This window comes from Thalassophryne amazonica, chromosome 17 (genome assembly GCF_902500255.1).
Source record: "Thalassophryne amazonica chromosome 17, fThaAma1.1, whole genome shotgun sequence".
In the NCBI taxonomy this organism is placed as follows: domain Eukaryota; kingdom Metazoa; phylum Chordata; class Actinopteri; order Batrachoidiformes; family Batrachoididae; genus Thalassophryne; species Thalassophryne amazonica.
In genome coordinates, this window is record NC_047119.1 from 62021500 (window position 1) to 62043652 (window position 22153).

At 39.1% G+C, this 22153-nt stretch overlaps 1 protein-coding gene and 1 long non-coding RNA gene across 3 annotated transcripts in view; one reads left to right on the top strand and one right to left on the bottom strand.

Annotated features, from left to right (window-relative positions):
* The window catches only part of mvb12ba (multivesicular body subunit 12Ba), a 50907-nt gene extending 40689 nt beyond the window's left edge, over nucleotides 1–10218 (top strand). For both annotated transcript variants that reach the window (XM_034192104.1, XM_034192103.1), the window contains exons 9-10: nucleotides 4642–4701; nucleotides 9932–10218. In XM_034192104.1, coding sequence (XP_034047995.1) covers nucleotides 4642–4701; nucleotides 9932–10018 — 147 coding nt within the window. In that variant the 3' untranslated portion in view covers nucleotides 10019–10218. The remainder of the gene's footprint in view (nucleotides 1–4641; nucleotides 4702–9931) is intronic.
* Nucleotides 10219–14509: 4291 nt separating this feature from the next.
* On the bottom strand, nucleotides 14510–16491 carry LOC117529347. Its single transcript, XR_004565994.1, has 2 exons — nucleotides 15822–16491; nucleotides 14510–15531 (listed from the first exon to the last, which is right to left on the bottom strand). It is a non-coding gene; the product is annotated as an uncharacterized LOC117529347 (long non-coding RNA).
* Between the last annotated feature and the right edge of the window lie 5662 nt (nucleotides 16492–22153).

Below are 22153 nucleotides of genomic sequence, written 5' to 3' on the forward strand. Positions count from 1 at the left end.
ATGCGGGACCCACAAAGAATCCAAGTCATTAAAAAGATGCAGACCTCTCTCAGTGGCCACGGAGCTCTGCGGCTGCGGTTACCGAGACCATGCAGCGCTGCGGATTTTTCTGCAAGAATTCTATCCTTGTGGGCTGCTGGAGCGCTCTGCATCAAAACAGCGAGCGTAGTCTTTGGACCTGTTGCCAGATTTTGGCCGCAACTCCGCACAGCAGACAGTGGGGCGGTGTGAGTGGCCCTCTGCAGTGCTTAAACGCATCGGAGGCAGTGAGAGCAATCGCGGTGATGCCGACCGGCCCGCCTGATTAGGACGCAGAACACAATGCACTGTTAAAAAAAAATAATAAACAAAAAAAGAAGCATGCAAAATTGCACTAAAAAAATCTGCGAAACTGCGAGGCCGCGAAAGGTGAACCGCGATGTAGCGAGGGACCACTGTATTTTTGTTGCTGCAAATGAGCAATTAGCATAACCAGTTAACCATAAAACCTAAATCATAAACTGTAGCCTAACTCATTATACGTATGTGCAGCATTCTCTGTATAACTTGTAAACTATGTGGTCATTTCACAATGACACATGTGTCTCTAAAAATTGTATTATTAGTTATCATTACTATTATTATTGCTGTTATTATTATTAATATATAAATAAAAATAAAAATTTACAAATATTATAATTTGTAATACATTTGACTCTTTTACGACAACAAACGCTGAGCCATTAATTATTATACAGAAAACAAATGCACAAACATGCTGAAATGCCAGCAGCTTAATGCTAACTTTAACATTGAAAACGCCATAGACATGCTAATGCGTTAGCATTGGCGTTAGCATAAAATACATCTATCAACTGTTTCAGAAGACCATAACAGGTCACTTTAACATAAAAAAGGTAAATATGCTCTTTAGGATTTTAGTGGGGGAAAATTAAGATAAAGCGAAATAAATGAAACCAATGAAGCAGCAGCTCGAAGCACTCCATCATTGGTTCAGGATTCAAAGCAAAGCTCGGTTGATTATATGGAAGAAACGAAACATTTGTGGTAAAACAGTTATTTAGCAACTAATCGATGACTAAATTAGTTGACAACTATTTTAATAATTGATTTTAATCAATTAACTCGATTAATTGTTTCAGCTCTACTGATCTTCCTTGAGATGTTTCTACAACTTGGGGTAATTTCAGCTAATTGGACATGATTTGGAAAGACACACACTGTCTACATATAAAGCCCCAGTCACATGGCACTAATGAAGGGCAATGAAGCCCAAATGAAACAAGAAATCTGGATTTTCATTGGCATCATTTAACCTTTGCTCAGCTTTGTTCCTTGCAGGTGGCGCTTCGTCAGGATTTTTAAATTGTCGACAAATTTTAACGAATGCTGCCGAAAACCTCAATTCTTCCGTATTTCATTTTGCTGCCGTTCTTGGTGGTTTGTTTAGTTTTTGTAACGTTAGTGTTTCATTCGACTTTGTTTAACCTCACAAGTCCAACGTATTGAACAAACGCAACGACATCTGAACAAATCAATAACTAAAGCCTCGACCAGCTGACTCTTCCTAGAGCTGGTCGCACCAAGCTTGTGGCGTCATATTCAAGAAGACCTGAGGCTGTAATTGCTGCCAAAGACGCATCAGCAAAGTATTGAGCAAAGGGGTATGAATACTCATGTACAACCCCAATTCCAATGAAGTTGGTACATTGTGTAAAATGTAAATAAAAACAGAATACAGACATTGTTAACAGTGAGACATCGGTATCAGTTTGACCAGTTAACACTCAGCCTAGGCTCATGTGTCATACATCACAATGACAAAGTGAGGAACCTTGGGGTAATTTTTGATCCTTCGTTGTCCTTTGGCCTCCATATTAGAAATATTACTAGGACTGCTTTCTTCCACCTGCAAAATATAGGGAAGATTTGTCCCATCCTGTCTATGGCTGATGCTGAGACCCTGATCCATGCGTTCATCTCTTCTAGATTGGACTACTGCAATGTTCTATTTTCTGGTTTACCGCAGTCTAGCATTAGGGCTCTCCAATTGGTTCAAAATGCTGTAGCCAGACTTTTGACATGAAACAGAAAGTTCGACCACATTACACCCATTTTGGCGTCTCTTCACTGGCTTCCTGTTCCGGTGAGATCCGATTTTAAGGTTCTGCTACTAACCTATAAAATTATTCATGGACTGGCACCTCCCTACCTAGCTGACCTAATTAAACCTTATGTACCGGCCCGGGCTTTAAGTTCTCAGGGTGCAGGACTACTTTGTGTCCCTAGGGTGAATAAGAAGTCTGCGGGTCACAGAGCTTTCTCTTATTGTGTCCCTGTTCTGTGGATAATCAATCAAACAAAACAGTCAATAAAACAGTCAGATTTTGTGGAGATTTTCAAGTCCAGACTTAAGACGCACTTATTTTCCCTTTCATATGGCTAGCATACTGGTACAGTTTTGTTTTACGCTTTTTACTCTTTTAATTCATGTTATTAGTAATTGGAGCGAGCCGCGGCCTCAACTTTACCTAAATTCTGGGTCTTTTAGTGAAGCTTAGGGCTAGCGGCTGGCGATCACCTTAGTATTTCTTCTGTTTTTCTTGTTGATTATTGCTGGCAAATTATACAGTATTTTTTGTCTTTCTGATGCCTGATTCTGTTTTTTCTCTCTGTTTAAGGTGCAGCTCCATCCAGAGATGGGAGTTGTGTTTGTGTTGGCGACCCTCCTGTCCTGTGCACCAACAATTCTTGTATATTCATCTGTGAATTGTTCTGTGAATTGTTTTTGTAATTTATGTTTGTAGCATGGCCCAAGCAGAGGGTCACCCCTTTGAGTCTGGTCTGCTTGAGGTTTCTTCCTCAGAGGGAGTTTTTCCTTACCACTTTTGCTCTGGGGGTTGGTAAGGTTAGACCTTACCTGTGTGAAGCACCTTGAGGCAACTCTGTTGTGATTTGGTGCTATATAAAGGAAAATAAATAGAAAAATTGAAATACAATGATTTACAAATCCTCTTCAACCTATATTCAATTGAATACACCACAGAGACAAGATATTTAATGTTCAGACTGATAAACTGTATTGTTGTTGTGCAAATATTTGCTCATTTTGAAATGAATGCCTGCAACACGATTCAAAAAAGCTGGGACAGGGGTAACAAAAGACTGGGAAAGTTGATGAATGCTCTAAGAACACCTGTTCGGAACATTCCACAGATGAACAGGTTAATCAGAAACAGGTGAGTGTCATGATTGGGTATAAAAGGAGCATCCCCAAAAGACTCAGCCATTTACAAGCAAAGATGGGGCGAGGGTTAGGATCACCACTCTGTGAACAACTTTGTGATAAAAATAGACCAACAGTTTAAGAACAATGTTCCTCAACATTCAATTGCAAGGAATTTAGGGATTCCATCATCTACAGTCCATAATATAATCAGAAGATTCAGAGACTCTGGAGAACTTTCTACACGTAAGCGGCAAGGCCGAAAACCAACATTGAATGTTCGTGACCTTCAATCCCTGATCGCTCAGTTTAGACAGGCGGACAGCTCTAGGAAGAGTCCTGGTGGATCTGAATTTCTTCTGTTTACGGATGATGGAGACCACCGTGCTCATTGGAGCAGAAATGTTTCTGTACCCTTCCTCAGATTTGTGCCTCGGGACCATCCTGTCTTGGAGGTCGACAGACAATTCCTTTGACTCCATGTGGCATGTTTACCACTGTGTTACATCACCTTTCCTTCTAACAACACTCAATAAGCGTTTGGGAACTGAGGACACTAATTGTTGAAGCTTTATAGGTGGAATTCTTTCCCATTCTTGTTTGATGTACGACTTCAGTTGTTCAACAGTCCGGGGTCTCCATTGTCATATTTTGTGCTTTATAATGCACCACACATTTTCAATGGGCGACAGGTCTGGACTGCAGGCAGGCCATTCTAGTACCCGCACTCTTTTACTATGAAGCCATGCTGTTGTAACAATGTACAGAATGTGGCTTGGCATTGTGTTGCTGAAATAAGCATTGACGTCCCTGAAAAAGACGTTGCTTGGATGGCAGCATGTGTTGCTCGAAAACCTGGATGTACCTTTCAGCATTGATGGTGCCATCACAGATGTATAAGTTGCCCATGCCATGGGCACTAACACACCCCCATATCATCACAGATGCTGGCTTTTGAACTTTGCGCTGGTAACAATCTGAATGGTCTTTTTCCTCTTTTGTCCAGAGGACACGGCGTCCATGATTTCCAAAAATAATTTGAAATGTGGACTCACCAGACCACAGCACACTTTCCACTTTGCGTCTGTCCATTTCAAATGAGCTCGGGCCCAGAGAAGGCGGTGGCATTTCTGGATATTGTTGATGTATGGCTTTCACTTTGCATGGTAGAGTTTTAACTTGCACTTGTAGATGTAGCGACGAACTGTGTTAACTAACAGTGGTTTTCTGAAGTGTTCCTGAGCCCACGCGGTAAGATCCTTTACACATTGATGTCGGTTTTTAATGCAGTGCGAGGGATCGAAGGTCACAGGCACTCATTCGTCACTGAAAGGATTGATCAGTCTATGATTATCTACAGTATTTTATCTTTGTGTATGTGTGCTATCTGGACTAACTTTTGATGCTCTCCTCAGCTGCAGCAAGTGGATCTGATGGGAATCACAATCAAGTCACTGGCTGAAATAGAGAAAGAGGTGAGCCGGGGCTTTAATCAGTGATGGAATTTCTGAAGCCCTCCACACATCACATATGGCGATTGAATGTCAGTGTGGCAAGACAAGATGGGAGATGAGATATACTTTACTGATCTCACAGTGGAAGTTGAATCTTCGACTGGACTGGGTTGCTTGACGCGAGGACGTTTCGCTTCAAATCGCAGAAGCTTCCTCAGCTAAAATTTTTGCTCTGGTAGTCTGACTTCTGTCTTGACACTAGTAGAGAAAAATAGAAGTCACAAAAGCTGGAGTTTTAACCTAACCAGACCCCTCCTACCGAGAGGCAGACTGCTATAGGCTAGTGACTAAACAATAGCTCTAATTAGCACCTATTGTGCTCTAGTTAGCACCCTCCTAATGACAGGGTAGCTGACCCTCCTAATGATGGGATGGACGCCTCCCCTGCCGGCTCCTTTGACGACTCTCCTCATGACGTGAATGACTCATTACCATGAACAAAAGACTGAAACTGCTTTGACCTGAGTACCCCATTGTAAACAGGGGACAAAGTGTGTCTCAGACCCCCTCCCCGGTTAAGGCTGGGTTTCAACTGTTTCACATAGAATGCCTCCTTGACCCCTCTCTCAAACCATTTCTTCTCTCTGGCTAAGATTTTAACTTCCTTGTCCTCAAACGTGTGATTAGTGTCTTTAAGATGGAGATGAACTGCAGACTGAGGTCCACTGGCGCCCTCTCTGCGGTGCTGGTATAGCCTTTACACTGAGCCTATAGCAGTCTGCCTCTCAGTTGGAGGGGTCTGGTTAGGTTAAAACTCCAGCTTTTGTGACTTCTGTTTATTCTTCTCTACTACAACCCCTGGCAAAAATTATGGAATCACCAGCCTCGGAGGATGTTCATTCAGTTGTTTAATTTTGTAGAAAAAAAGCAGATCACAGACATGACACAAACCTAAAGTCATTTCAAATGGCAACTTTCTGGCTTTAAGAAACACTGTAAGAAATCAGGAAAAAAAAATTGTGGCAGTCAGTAATGGTTACTTTTTTAGACCAAGCAGAGGGAAAAAAATATGGAATCACTCAATTCTGAGGAAAAAATTATGGAATCATGAAAAACAAAAGAACGCTCCAACACATCACTAGTATTTTGTTGCACCACCTCTGGCTTTTATAACAGCTTGCAGTCTCTGAGGCATGGACTTAATGAGTGACAAACAGTACTCTTCATCAATCTGGCTCCAACTTTCTCTGATTGCTGTTGCCAGATCAGCTTTGCAGGTTGGAGCCTTGTCATGGACCATTTTCTTCAACTTCCACCAAAGATTTTCAATTGGAATAAGATCCACACTATTTGCAGGCCATGACATTGACCCTATGTGTCTTTTTGCAGGGAATGTTTTCACAGTTTTTGCTCTATGGCAAGATGCATTATCATCTTGAAAAATGACTTCATCATCCCCAAACATTCTTTTAATTGATGGGATAAGAAAAGTGTCCAAAATATCAACGTAAACTTGTGCATTTATTGATGATGTAATGACAGCCATCTCCCCAGTGCCTTTACCTGACATGCAGCCCCATATCATCAATGACTGTGGAAATTTACATGTTCTGTTCAGGCAGTCATCTTTATAAATCTCATTGGAACGGCACCAAACAAAAGTTCCAGCATCATTACCTTGCCCAATGCAGATTCGAGATTCATCACTGAATATGACTTTCATCCAGTCATCCACAGTCCACGATTGCTTTTCCTTAGCCCATTGTAATCTTGTTTTTTTCTGTTTAGGTGTTAATGACTTTCGTTTAGCTTTTCTGTATGTAAATCCCATTTCCTTTAGGCGGTTTCTTACAGTTCGGTCACAGACGTTGACTCCAGTTTCCTCCCATTCGTTCCTCATTTGTTTTGTTGTGCATTTTCGATTTTTAAGACATATTGCTTTAAGTTTTCTGTCTTGACGCTTTGATGTCTTCCTTGGTCTACTAGTATGTTTGCCTTTAATAACCTTCCCATGTTGTTTGTATTTGGTCCAGAGTTTAGACACAGCTGACTGTGAACAACCAACATCTTTTGCAACATTGCGTGATGATTTACCCTCTTTTAAGAGTTTGATAATCCTCTCCTTTGTTTCAATTGACATCTCTCGTGTTGGAGCCATGATTCATGTCAGTCCACTTGGTGCAACAGCTCTCCAAGGTGTGATCACTTCTTTTTAGATGCAGACTAACGAGCAGATCTGATTTGATGCAGGTGTTAGTTTTGAATGAAAATTTACAGGGTGATTCTTTATTTGAGCAAGTTAAAAACATTTATCTATTGCGCACATTCATCTTTTAGAGTCCGTACATTACTCAAAGGGAGTAGGATGAAGTAAAACTTATATTTTCTACTCCCTTTCACATGTATTATTTTCGGCTGTGCAGACAAGAATAAATAAAAAGTTTTGAGATCATACATACCTATATAAACACACACCTTGCATTATACATATCAATATTCCATAATTTATTCCTCAGAATTGAGTGATTCCATATTTTTTTCCCTCTGCTTGGTCTAAAAAAGTAACCGTTACTGACTGCCACAATTTGTTTTTTCCTGATTTCTTACAGTGTTTCTTAAAGCCAGAAAGTTGCCATTTGAAATGAGTTTAGTTTTGTGTCATGTCTGCGATCTGCTTTTTTTTCTACAAAATTAAACAACTGAATGAAAATCCTCCGAGGCCAGTGATTCCATAATTTTTGCCAGGGGTTGTAGTGTCAAGACAGAAGTCAGACTACCAGAGCAAGAATTTTAGCTGAGGAAGCTTCTGCGATTTGAAGCGAAACGTCCTCGCATCAAACAATCCAGTCCAGTCGAAGATTCAAGCTTCTCTACTATGGAAACCACCTGGACAACTGAGAGCCTACACAGAAACATCTTACAGTGGAAAAATTGTGTTTACACTCCAGTTACCTCAGACAGCAATTAGTCCACAATTATTAGTTGTTTATCATAATAATGGCACACATCAGAATCAAAGACAGCACATACACATTTGACATTGTTTATGTGCACTAAATTTGAACAAGTCCGTTATCCGAATTGAGGCAAGTGGGTGAAGGCCAAGCAGCAACCCTGAGATGCGCCACCATCAGCTTGCGGGGAGGAACGGGGACCAGCAGCAGCTAAAACTGCACCGCCCCTGCAGAAGGGGAAAGGAGTGACGTGAGCAGAAGCCAGGGAATGGAGCATGCTTCAGTCCTATGAAAACAGTTTGTCTTTGTGAGTTGAGATAAAGAGCCAAATGATCACCAAGGCCAGAAGACTTTCCTCTGGAGGAAAATAGTCGCCGCATTTTGTTCTTCAGACTTGATAAGCCCGCCGTGTTGTGGTTTGAGCAGTGAAAAACACTTTTTACAGTTCCACTTGAACAACCAAATCCCATTTATGAATTAAGAATATTCCCAGTTATGAATTAAGAATATTCACTGGCCTCTGAAATCTTCAACTGCAAGGCACGCATCTGCTCCAAGATGTCATCCATTTTGCGTCTGAGTTCAAGAGTCATCGCAGTCTGAGAATGCACTGCCTTGCCAACCTCGTTAATCATGACGGACAAGCGAGGGGCCGTGGTTCTTGATGCTGCCATCTTGCCAATTTTCCGGTAGATCAGGGCAGCACATGAGTCAGAAAGTACCAGCCCTGCTACCATAAGACCAAAAATGAATAAATCCTCGACATCCTCAATGGAGAAAAGCGCCAAGCATGCAATACGCCAAGACCCCAGGAGTCGAGAACATATACCGCGGGATATGTTCCATCTGGGCAGGTAGGATCTCCCGGTCCTGACGTTCTTGTAGAAAAAATGGTGTCAATAGCGTTGAGACCAGCTGATCAATTCCATGATAAATCCAATAGTAGTCCAATAGATCCAGTATCCAATATAATTTGAGGAATTCACAGTCTGGTGAAGTGGAGAGTTGAAGGTTAAAACAGAGATAAGGAAGAGTGGAGGAGATGCAACCGCCCTCGTCGGAGTCCCAAGCTGAAGCTTGTTTGTGAATTACTACAGTGGCAAATTTAAAAAACAAAGAACCTTTCATTTCTGGTAGTGGTACTGGTAAAAACCAAGATTTCTGTCCCTTCTTGATGAACGATAAAGGCCCTTTAGCAGTTTGTGCTGTGCTCTTTCTGCACTGAGCACAACAACCTATTGTAGACTGAATCTTGATTATTACTGTCTTTTCAGATACAGACAAAGAAAAATGTATTATTCCCAGAAGGTTAGTTAAGATTTTACAGTCCACCGTCCACGTGTACACGTTCATACAAAATAATAAATTCTGGAGTGTCAGAGGAAACTGAAGAATAAAGCCCTCACACATATGAACAATTTAGACAGCAAAAAAATATTTAAAAGTTCAATAATAAAAATGTATTAAACAAGGACAAACTAAAGACCAAAATAAAACATTAATAAAAACCATAACTGAATAAAGCTAAAGTGCATACATATGTATAATTGCACAACCCAGATCCAGTACATTCGGTGACGGTGCCACAACGTGGACAGTGCAAAACGTACTCATTCTGAAATGAAGTGTTGACTGCGTTTAGCAACTACTGTCACAAGGATTGGGAAAAACCAGGTAACGGCCTCAATAAAAAAACTCACTTTGAGCCTTTTCTCGCAGAGAGAGTTCAGGTCGCAGTACTTACACTGTTGATGTTCTTTAAAGTCATTTTTTTTTTTTAGGAAGACTGCAATAAATGTCATGAAAACCATTTCTGTAACATGAGCCACATTATAGTTTTCTGGGGAGGCAACGACTGTACAGACACAGAGAAAGCCAACATCAGTGTTCAGTTTATTTTCTGCTCACCCCGTGTCATGTTTCATCTACGACGCACACAAACACATACTTAAATACCATTGTTAGTGCAATAATTACGTCTGAAGTCATAGATTTTTTTTATTTTTTTTTTTTATTACAAGCGCATGAAGCTCAGTTATGTGGGTGAGTTGGAGTGCAGTGGCGCACCTGATGATGACTCATCATCATCATCAGATCTGTAGACAAACAGCGATGATGTCACTTAACCACCATCTCTCATCTGTAGAATGGTGTGGGTAATAATGTAAACTCTGCTACACAATTCCAGGATTTTAGCGTCGGAGCACGAGTGCCTTTGTAGTTGGATACAGGTTTGTGTGATTTGTGTCAGACCACACTGTCGGTTTCTTCTTCTGACTCCTCCTCTTTGTTCTCAGTATGATTACAGCTTCCGTATAGAGCACAGCGCTGCGGCTCGGCTTCCACCCAGTCCCACACGGACCTCTCTCAGCTCCGAGGCCTGAGTACCTGCTCCCAACCAGCCTGACAGCACTCTTTCCTCAAGGACATGCCAATGGGAGAGAACTGTACACAACTACTGAGGACTTACAAACGGTGACACAGTGAGACATGACAAATATCATCTTCCTCATATCTGCTTTCCTCCTTTTTGGAAGAAAAAAAAACTGTTTTGAAAAGGGAAATGAGCCTTGTAAAAAAAAGGTGGATGTCCTTTTATTTTGGAAGCAGTCACAAGTTTCTCTGTCGTGGTGTGAAGTTGAAATGAAAGGACGATGTTTTCATACTAAAATGCTCAAACACAGACGCGTCACGTTAACGGGTTTGGTGGAAAATACTTCAGTGCAGCGTTGTTCTGCCTTTACAGACAGGATTTGTTGGTTTCAGACAAAACAACACTTTCTCCACAAAACCAAAAGGAATCTCATATAATCCATGTGCTCTGTTCATTTTTAATGTGTGTCTTTTCTGAATAGATTCATCAAGTGTTGCCAAGTAGAGTTATAAATAAGAGAAGATGGGAGGAAATAGTACCTTGTAGTTTGAGGGAGAGCACTCCTTATGCCTTTGTTCTTTGGGGCAAACTTAAAGTATGCTTAAGCAGCTGTCATTTTTGCCTTTTTCTTGACAAACCTCTTCCTGAGTAGCCCAAATCGAGGGCAAATAAGCACAGGTGATGTGGTGTAAACACAAAGGAAACACTTTGGGATTTCGCTTTCGATACAGTTCCTCAATCACACACAGAAGCAGCAGGAGTTCCAGTACGCTCACATCACGACCACGCCCCTCAAAGCAGATTTCTATGTAGAACAAAGTTTGTCTGCTTTGTTTCCAATCACTGACAAGTATGTTTGTTGTACTTCTACAAACTTCGAGCAACATAGAAGCAAAAAGATGCTCCGTAGTTGTTCGAGCAACGGTTCTGTGAATGTCCCCTTTTGAAGTACGCCTATAATTCACAACACCTGACGCCATCAGGAAATTGGAGTTACTGTTACAGTACAGTCAGCAAAGTAGCAAATCTTTTTTTTTTTCTTTTTCTTTTTTTTTTTAAGAAATTGTAGAGCCTTTGGAGAATTTGAAAGGCCAAACCCAGACGTACTCGTACATAGGGTTCGCCATGTTCCATTGTGTAGTTTTTGGTACACTGAGCCTTGAACCTCCTTTCAAACAGGAGCCATTTGTTGTTTATTGAAGATTTTTTATGATCTTTCACAATTAGAATTTTAACAAGTTTTTTTTTTTGTGCTGGATATCATTTTCCTTATCTATGTTTATAGAATTTCCATAATTCCCATGAGCACTTCCTAGTGTTGATAGAAATTCTCACTTTACTACTTTTCTGTAAAATAGCAATAATAATAATAAATAATAGAGTAAATATTAAAATATCAGTTCTGATAACCTAAATTCTGTTTTTTCAAATAGGCACAAAGAATGTGATGTAGTATCATACATGCAAATCTTTGAAAAAATGTTTTAATCAGTATTCTGTCAGCATGAGAATAGAGGCATTGATTATTGATCATATTACAGCAATTACACATTTTATATTAAAAGGTTTTAACTTGAAATTAATGTGACGAATTGGCTGGCCTCTTGAATACTGTATTAGACATCACAACTGACAACTCTCCCGCTAGTCTGCTCAATAATAAATGGACTCCTTTTCTATCCAGTGTTTCATGGGTCTCATTTGAGCATCATCTGACAATACTTAGTTGTAAGAACACTTTTTAATATGAGTACCTGTAATTTTACTAATGTAAAGTTTTTGTTATCCCATATAACGCAGCATAAATGTGTGTGTGTTGGGGGGGGGGGGGGGGGGGGCGTTGGGAGTATTTATTTTACTGTTTGAATATCATAATGTTATGCATCCAGACATAGTGAAATCATTCTTAAAGAAGGTATTATTTTATACTTTAAAATTTGAGTAACTGTAAATGGAATTTAAACCCCCCCCACACACACACATATACACACACACACACACACACACACAGTTATAGTATTTAAGCCCAACTGGAATAAAATATTTGAAAATGTCCTTCAGCCAGTGTCTGAAAGAAGGCCTGAGAAACTGTAGAATTCTGTAATCACAAGTCACCACTGATGACTTTGAATTGGAAACAAACCAATATATCATCGGCATATAAAATGATCTTGTACTTCAAAGTGTGTTATAGATTGTATACCACTGATGACACTTATGACATTGTTTAAATTTGATGCTTCGGGGGGCTTTTTTTTAATCTCAATGTTACTGTATTATGATTTCACAGTGAACTTGTGCATACTGTTGACCAGGCTATTTTTTTAATCACGTCGTTTCTGTCTTCATATGTGAGCCTGCACCTTGCATTATCAATCAAACCACTTCTGCTGTTTGTTCAACCTTATGAAGCAGCTGGACTACATACAGTAAACCACTATTATTTCTGTCCAGCATAACTAATGTTTCTGCTATGTGTTGTTTGTTTGTTTTTTTACAAAATTATAACAGATTACTAATTTTGTGTTAGGTTAACAGTTACTTGTCTGGTTAGTTAATAGTAAAAGATATGGTATTGTAAGTATTAGTTACAAATTAAAGGTCAATTTTCACTTTTCATTCATACAAGTTGGTTTAGCAAAATTATTTTTTATTTGAGAAAGTTGAATGATCTGCTTAGCTTGTTCTTTAAGGTTTGTGATTAAGATCACACCCCTCCCCCTCCCCCCCAAATTCTCAACAAAAATCTTAGCATAAGGCGGTGTGGATTTCAATAATGACACATTATCAGTTATTGTTTTTGGATTACCCATTGCTACAGGTGTATTGTAATGACATGGATGGGACTTTTTCTACTTGTAAGGCTCAAGTGTTGCATCCAATTCTGTGGTCACACTAGCTACAAGAGGTAAAAGCAAGTAGTACCCATTCATTTTTAATCCGAGTGGGTATTTTGCAGTTAACAAGAAACAGCTGTAGCTATGCTACCAGCTAGGCAGGGCCAAAATAGACTAGACGTCTATTTTATGTAAACGTTGAGTGACGTGACACTGCGACTGCAATCTGAGCGAAAACAGTGTGACGTTGGCTGGTTCCTTGCTCGAACAAAATGATACAAGATGGCTGAAAAAGCTCCAAAACTGCTGTGTTTCTGTATAAATCTAATATGTTTAGCATTTTTCTCATATTTTGTAAAATGTAGTGATAAGTAAACATTTCTAATTATAATAACCCTGTTTTTTAAGCAGATAATACCTCTGAAGTGATGTATAAGACATTTTATGGAAATATTAGCATGCTTACTAGCCATGCAGGATTGTCACTGTGAAAGATGTTGGGCTGAAACAAATTAAATGAATTTTGGTTCCATTAAGCAGTCAAATATGTTGGAGTGACAGTGTTTTTTGTAATCTATCAAATACTGCACAGTAATCACGAGCTGGCCACACCCCAGGAACACCCCATCAAGTGACAAATACCAGCTGTTTGTTCCCGTCATTTGTAGCTAATGTGACGTAGGGTAAAAGGTTCAGTTCCACAGCTGGCAGTGATGGCTCAAATTTAGTACATTATGACTCACTTTTATGTGCAAATATTTTACGAGTTTCTATCATTTTCAGACACCATTCCTCAAGTTGACATTCTTAGCTGTTCTTGCTGCCCGAGGCAGACCAAGTTGCCAAAGAACGGTGGTTTGTGTCGTGTCTGGTTTTTTTGTAGCAACTGCATTTGAACCACTTTAGACCATTAGTTTCACTCAGTGGCTACATGGAGATTTGCTTATGGAAAAACTGAAAAGGAAAACTTTAATGGAGAAAGGCTATGGCTGTGGGAAAGTAAGTTCTCTGGTTTGCACCGTCCTGGTTGATAAGATTTGGTCAGCTTCATAAATTGAATGCGTTCATTATAAATCCTGTTCATGTCGAACACTGTAAAGATGTAGCTAGAATGAATAATGCTGTGACAGGTCTGGGCCGCTCTTCCAGTACCACTCTGTTTTTCAGGAGCCATGAAGGTGTGACTGAGCTGTGTCTTAAGATTGGTACATGCCCCAACACTGGTCCCTTGTTGGTAGAAAAATTAAGGCATGTCCCATAAACTCTATGGCCATTCATGACTCTGAGTCTACTTTGGACGGTCTGCATTAGAAGCATTCTGATTTGTGAATTGTAGTATTGTTGCTTATCGGTAAAGAATCCACATAGCTTCTACGAAGGAAGGACACCTTTCAATGTTTAAATGAACACCTTTCAATGTTTAAATGAAAAGAGTTCAATAAAGTGTTCTTTACTACAAGTGTCTTTGTAATATTACATTCTTGAAGGATAAGTTCACTTTTTTACAATCCGAATCATTACAACATTTGTAATACTAAATTCTTGAAGGATAAGTTCACTTTTTAAAATCTGAGTCTACAACATTGTTAAACTTCTGAATGCTGTAATCATTTTCAGTCTTGTCTTCATGTCTTTGTTTGCGTGAAATCCTTTTTTGAAAACTGTTCTGAGAGCAGCCGTCTCTGGAGTTAGACACGCCAGTGATTGACTTCAAGTGTTTACGTTAGTGGTGCAAACTCCTGAAAAAAAGTCTTCGCTAATCTTTGTAATGTATTGGCTTATATCAACCCCGCAGTTGGTGTGTCTGCTTAATGTTCGGCACGGCTATTGGCAAGGAACTCACGATATCACCACGTATCTTGGTACGTGGGCCACCATATAATAGTGTTACAATACTCAACATAATTTACTGCAAATTTAAAACTAGAGCTGAGAAGACAACTTGTGTATCACTTCAGCCAACTAATGTTCATGTCACATTATACAGATAAGTTGGTGAACAAATTGATTCAGAAGTATTTAATTCAAACTTGTCATTCTAATTTAGAATGGTATTTGCAACGCAGTCTCACAGGACTGCCAGTAGAAGGCAGCAGAATCTGACATTTATCGATTGTAAGCCCTATCGCTAGAACAAAATTAGAAAATGCCTCCTACACGGTAAACATGTAACCCTACACAATAAAAAAAACACTCCTACACAATAAATAAATAATGTTCACATGATAACAGCTAACCCCTACACAATAAACACTCCAACATGATAAACATGTAACTCCTACACAATAAACACTCCATGATAAATAAGTAACCTTACACAATAAATAAACACTCCTACACAATAAATAAATAAATTCTACATGATAAATGAGTAACTCCTACACAATAAACAATCCAGCATGATAAATAAATGACCCTACACCTACACAATAAATAAACATTCCTACATCAGGGGTATTCAACTCATTCCAGAAAGGGCTGAGAGGGTGCAGGTTTTCTTTGCAACCACCCACTCCACCAGGTGATTTCACTGATTAACTGGCTCAAAGTGATGTTAATCAGTGAAATCACCTGGTGGAGTGGGTGGTTGCAAAGAAAACCTGCACCCTCTCGGCCCTTTCTGGAAAGAGTTGAATACCCCTGTCCTACATGATAAACAAGTAACTTTACACAATAAATAAACACTCTACACCAGGGGTGCTCAAGTTCGGTCCTCGAGAGCTACCTTCCTGATACTCTTAGTTGTCTCCCTGCTCCAACACACCTGAATCCAATGAAAGACTCGTTAGCAGGCTTTTAATGAGCCTTTCATTGGATTGAGCATCCCTGCTCTACACAATAACTTCTACATGATAAACAAGTAATCTTACACAATAAATAACTTCCACATGATAAACAAGTAACCTTACACAATAAACACTCCATGATACATAAATAACTACACAAACAAGGAACCCTACATGATAAAGAATGAACCTTACACAATAAATAAACACTCCTACATAATAAACAAGTAACCCCGCACAATAAATAAACACTCCAACATGATAAACAAGTGACAACTACATAAAGTACTCTGTGATGCTCAGCTGTATCAAATCTTTTTTTTTTTTTTTTTGCAGTCCACTTGGAAGACATGTAGCACACAGTAAATAGACCTCTATTTAATAACATTGCTAGAAACAGAAATAAAAGGTAAATAATCACAAACTACAAAAATTAAGTACATCTATTTTAAGTTCTGTAAAAACATTGGTTTAATTTACAGTCTTAATCAATAGTATTGCTTCAATATGATTACAATTGTTTAAAAAGTGAACAGATCCTTTTATGAATTACTTAAATTGTTGGGTTTTTTTTTTTTTTTTTTTGGTGTTCATCTGATTTTTGTGCTGTTGTCCCAAAAGATGCTCTGTTGCTTTTAGATTTCAGTGCTTGTCCCATTTGAAATTCTGAGTTGCACTGTTTGACACGTTGGTGTGTGGACACCCGCGCCCTGCACGTCAGTGAGGTCAATATTATTCCCCCTGCTCTGTGAGAAGCTACGTACGTATCAGCTGTAGTTTGACTAAAATACATTCATGCTAATCTGTTGTCTGCATTAATGATGAATAACAAGCCTGTTTACTGTTAGTTTTGCATGTGTGGTGACATAAACTATCAGTTTTGAAATGGACTGTAGTTTGTTCACGTGTCAGAAATTTTGTGTCCTTTAAAGATTTATTTACTGAAGAATGAACAAATTATCAGTTGAATTTGTATTGAGGTTTTATTAAAAGAGCTAAAAAGCTGGACTTGTGTTTTATTCTTCTCTCTTGTAAATTGCTGTGTATTTGTATTTGCCTTACAATATAAAGCGCCTTGGGGCAACTGTTGTGATTTGGCGCTATATAAATAAAATTGATTTGATTTTGATTTGTAAGCTCACCTTTTTGGTTGGACAGTCAGGTAAATGGACAAGTAATTGGACAGTGACAGGTTGTAATTTTGCTTCTGTAAGCCACCAGGTGGCACAAGTGGATTGTAGGTTTATCTCAAAACATTAGCGGGCTTACTTTCAAAGAAGGCTCCCAGTTCTAGGCCACCCTAATGAACCATTTAGGAATCAGCCATTTCTTTACATTCCCTTCAGTTTCAGAGCTTACAAGTAATTGCACAAAATAAGGATTAGTGTTAAAACCTAGCACTTTGACAGCCAGTCAAGCAAGTGTTTCCTCATTACTGAGTATGTCTCAGACTTACACAAGAATTTAATTTAATTAGCTTATAATGTGCCAAATCACAGCAAAAGCCATTTCAAGGCGCCTTACATAAAACAAGTCAACATAAAATTGAATAATTAAAAATGAATAAAAAAATTCAAATACATAAATAAACAGAAGTAAAAAAAATAAAGATAAAAACTATCCATAAGAAAGAGAATAAAAATAGGTTTTGAAAATGTCCACAGACTCAGACTGCCTCACGGTCACAGGAAGACTGTTCCACAGGGTGGGTGCACAATACGAAAAGGCTCTTTGACCTGCTGACTTCTTCTTCACCCTGGGAACACAGAGAAGTCCCGCATCCTGCGACAGCAAAGCCCGGGCCGGCACGTAGAGCTCCACCAGATCAGCCAGATAAGATGGCGCCAGTCCATGAACAACCTTATAAGTCAATAACAAAACCTTAAAATCTGCTCTCACAGAGACAGGGAGCCAGTGCAAAGATGCCAAAATGGGTGTGATATGTTCAGACCTTCTGCTACGTGTCAGAAGTCTGGCTGCAGCGTTCTGAACCAGCTGAAGACCCCTAATGCTTGACTGTGGTAACCCTAAAAATAGAACATTACAATAATCTAGTCTACAACCCCTGGCAAAAATTATGGAATCACTGGCCTCGGAGGATGTTCATTCAGTTGTTTAATTTTGTAGAGAAAAAAAAAAGCAGATCACAGACATGACACAAAACTAAAGTCATTTCAAATGGCAACTTTCCGGCTTTAAGAAAAACTATAAGAAATCAGGGGAAAAAAATTGTGGCAGTCAGTAACGGTTACTTTTTTAGACCAAACAGAGGGAAAAAAATATGGCCTCACTCAATTCTGAGGAATAAATTATGGAATCATGAAAAACAAAAGAACGCTCCAACACATCACTAGTATTTTGTTGCACCACCTCTGGCTTTTCTAACAGCTTGCAGTCTCTGAGGCATGGACTTAATGAGTGACAAACAGTACTCTTCATCAATCTGGCTCCAACTTTCTCTGATTGCTGTTGCCAGATCAGCTTTGCAGGTTGGAGCCTTGTCATGGACCATTTTCTTCAACTTCCACCAAAGATTTTCAATTGGATTAAGATCCAGACTATTTGCAGGCCATGACATTGACCCTATGTGTCTTTTTGCAAGGAATGTTTTCACAGTTTTTGCTCTATGGCAAGATGCATTATCATCTTGAAAAATGATATCATCCCCAAACATCCTTTCAATTGATGGGATAAGAAAAGTGTCCAAAATATCAACGTAAACTTGTGCATTTATTGATGATGTAATGACAGCCATCTCCCCAGTGCCTTTACCTGACATGCAGCCCCACATCATCAATGACTGTGGAAATTTACATGTCCTCTTCAGGCAGTCATCTTTATAAATCTCATTGGAACGGCACCAAACAAAAGTTCCAGCATCATCACCTTGCACAATGCAGATTCGAGATTCATCACTGAATATGACTTTCATCCAGTCATCCACAGTCCACGAATGCTTTTCCTTAGCCCATTGTAACCTTGTTTTTTTCTGTTTAGGAGTTAATGATGGCTTTCGTTTAGCTTTTCTGTATGTAAATCCCATTTCCTTTAGGCGGTTTCTTACAGTTCGGTCACAGACGTTGACTCCAGTTTCCTCCCATTCGTTCCTTTTTTTTTTTTTTGTGCATTTGATATTTGAGACTTATTGCTTTAAGTTTTCTGCCTTGATGCTTTGATGTCTTCCTTGGTCTACCAGTATGTTTGCCTTTAACAACCTTCCCATGTTGTTTGTATTTGGTCCAGAGTTTAGACACAGCTGACTATGAACAACCAACATCTTTTGCAGCATTGCGTGATGATTTACCCTCTTTTAAGAGTTTGATAATCCTCTCCTTTGTTTCAATTGACATCTCTCGTGTTGGAGCCATGATTCATGTCAGTCCACTTGGTGCAACAGCTCTCCAAGGTGTGATCACTCCTTTTTAGATGTAGACTAACGAGCAGATCTGATTTGATGCAGGTGTTAGTTTTGGGGCTGAAAATTTACAGGGTGATTCCATAATTTATTCCTCAGAATTGAGTGATATATTTTTTCCCCTCTGTTTGGTCTAAAAAAAGTAACCGTTACTGACTGCCACAATTTTTTTTTTTTTCCTGATTTCTTATAGTGTTTCTTAAAGCCAGAAAGTTGCCATTTGAAATGACTTTAGTTTTGTGTCATGTCTGTGATCTGCTTTTTTTCTACAAAATTAAACAACTGAATGAACATCCGCCGAGGCTGGTGATTTCATAATTATTGCCAGGGGTTGTAGAAGAAACAAAAGCATGAATCAGGGTCTCAGCATCAGCCATGGACAGGATGGGGCGGATCCTCGCTATATTTCTCAGATGGAAAAAAAGCAGTCCTAGTAACATCCCTGATGTGGAGGTCAAAACACAAGAGGAAAAAAAAAAAAAAACTGTGGTAAATCTGTCTGGAGGAGGCAGCTTTCAAAAACTGAGTAACCATGCAAGAAGGGGACAAGTGAGGGATGCTTCGTGGATAGAAACTGCATTGTGCAACTTTTGAAGAGACGTGCCTGCAACCGGTAGTCTGGTCACGTCTTCCTTTTGCAACCCTACATGTAGAAATGTCACCACAGCGTCTGATGTCCCCAGGTGGCCTCCAAGCCACATACTAATCAGGACAACCGTGCTGCTCTTCTGTGAGTGCATTCACAAAGTATTAAACTTTTTTCCACATCAAATGTTGCAGCCTTACTCCAAAATACAACCCCTGGCAAAAATTATGGAATCACCTGCCTTGGAGATTGTTCATTCGGTTGTTTATTTTTGTAGAAAAAAAGCAGATCACAGACATGACACAAAACTAAAGTCATTTCAAATGGCAACTTTCTGGCTTTAAGAAACACTAAGAAATCAGGAAAAAAAATTGTGGCAGTCAGTAATGGTTACTTTTTTAGACCAAGCAGAGGGAAAAAAATATGGAATCACTCAATTCTGAGGAAAAAATTATGGAATCACGAAAAACAAAAGAACGCTCCAACACATCACTAGTATTTTGTTGCACCACCTCTGGCTTTTCTAACAGCTTGCAGTCTCTGAGGCATGGACTTAATGAGTGACAAACAGTACTCTTCATCAATCTGGCTCCAACTTTCTCTGATTGCTGTTGCCAGATCAGTTTTGCAGGTTGGAGCCTTGTCATGGACCATTTTCTTCAACTTCCACCAAAGATTTTCAATTGGATTAAGGTCCGGACTATTTGCAGGCCATGACATTGACCCTATGTGTCTTTTTGCAAGGAATGTTTTCACAGTTTTCGCTCTATGGGAGATGCATTATCATCTTGAAAAATGATCACAGCTGACTGTGAACAACCAACATCTTTTGCAACATTGCGTGATGATTTACCCTCTTTTAAGAGTTTGATAATCCTCTCCTTTGTTTCAATTGACATCTCTCGTGTTGGAGCCATGATTCATGTCAGTCCACTTGGTGCAACAGCTCTCCAAGGTGTGATCACTCCTTTTTAGATGCAGACTAATGAGCAGATTTGATTTGATGCAGGTGTTAGTTTTGGGAATGAAAATTTACAGGGTGATTCCATAATTTATTCCTCAGAATTGAGTGATTCCATATTTTTTTCCCTCTGCTTGGTCTAAAAAAGTAACCGTTACTGACTGCCACAATTATTTTTCCTGATTTCTTATAGTGTTTCTTAAAGCCAGAAAGTTGCCATTTGAAATGACTTTAGTTTTGTGTCATGTCTGTGATCTGCTTTTTTCTACAAAATTAAACAACTGAATGAACATCCTCTGAGGCCGGTGATTCCATAATTATTGCCAGGGGTTGTAGATTAAATTTATTTATTTTTTTTTCACCTCAGTTCGGCATACAATACCCCATAATGGCAATGTGAAAAAAGTTTGAGATTTTTGCATATTTATAAAAACAAAGAAATCACATGTACATTCACAAGTATTCACAGTCTTTGTCTACATACAGTAGTGTTCAGAATAATAGTAGTGCTATGTGACTAAAAAGATTAATCCAGGTTTTGACTATATTTCATATTGTTACATGGGAAACAAGGTACCAGTAGATTCAGTAGATTCTCACAAATCCAACAAGACCAAGCATTCATGATATTCACACTCTTAAGGCTATGAAATTGGGCTATTAGTAAAAAAAAAAAAAGTAGAAAAGGGGGTGTTCATAATAATAGTAGGATCTGCTGTTGACGCTACAAACTCAAAACTATTATGTTCAAACTGCTTTTTTAGCAATCCTGTGAATCACTAAACTAGTATTTAGTTGTATAACCACAGTTTTTCATGATTTCTTCACATCTGCAAGGCATTAATTTTGTTGGTTTGGAACCAAGATTTTGCTTGTTTACTAGTGTGCTTGGGGTCATTGTCTTGTTGAAACACCCATTTCAAGGGCATGTTCTCTTCAGCATAAGGCAACATGACCTCTTCAAGTATTTTGACATATCCAAACTGATCCATGATACCTGGTATGCGATATATAGGCCCAACATCATAGTAGGAGAAACATGCCCATATCATGATGCTTGCACCACCATGCTTCACTGTGAACTGTGGCTTGAATTCAGAGTTTGGGGGTCGTCTCACAAACTGTCTGCGGCCCTTGGACCCAAAAAGAACAATTTTACTCTCATCAGTCCACAAAATATTCCTCCATTTCTCTTTAGGTCAGTTGATGTGTTCTTTGGCAAATTGTAACCTCTTCTGCACATGTCTTTTATTTAACAGAGGGACTTTGCGGGGGATTCTTGCAAATAAATTAGCTTCACACAGGCGTCTTCTAACTGTCACAGCACTTACAGGTAACTCCAGACTGTCTTTGATCATCCTGGAGCTGACCAATGGGTGAGCCTTTGCCATTCTGGTTATTCTTCTATCCATTTTGATGGTTGTTTTTCATTTTCTTCCATGCGTCTTTTTTTTTTTTTTTTGTCCATTTTAAAGCATTGGAGATCATTGTAGATGAACAGCCTATAATTTTTTGCACCTGCGTATAAGTTTTCCCCTCTCCAATCAACTTTTTAATCAA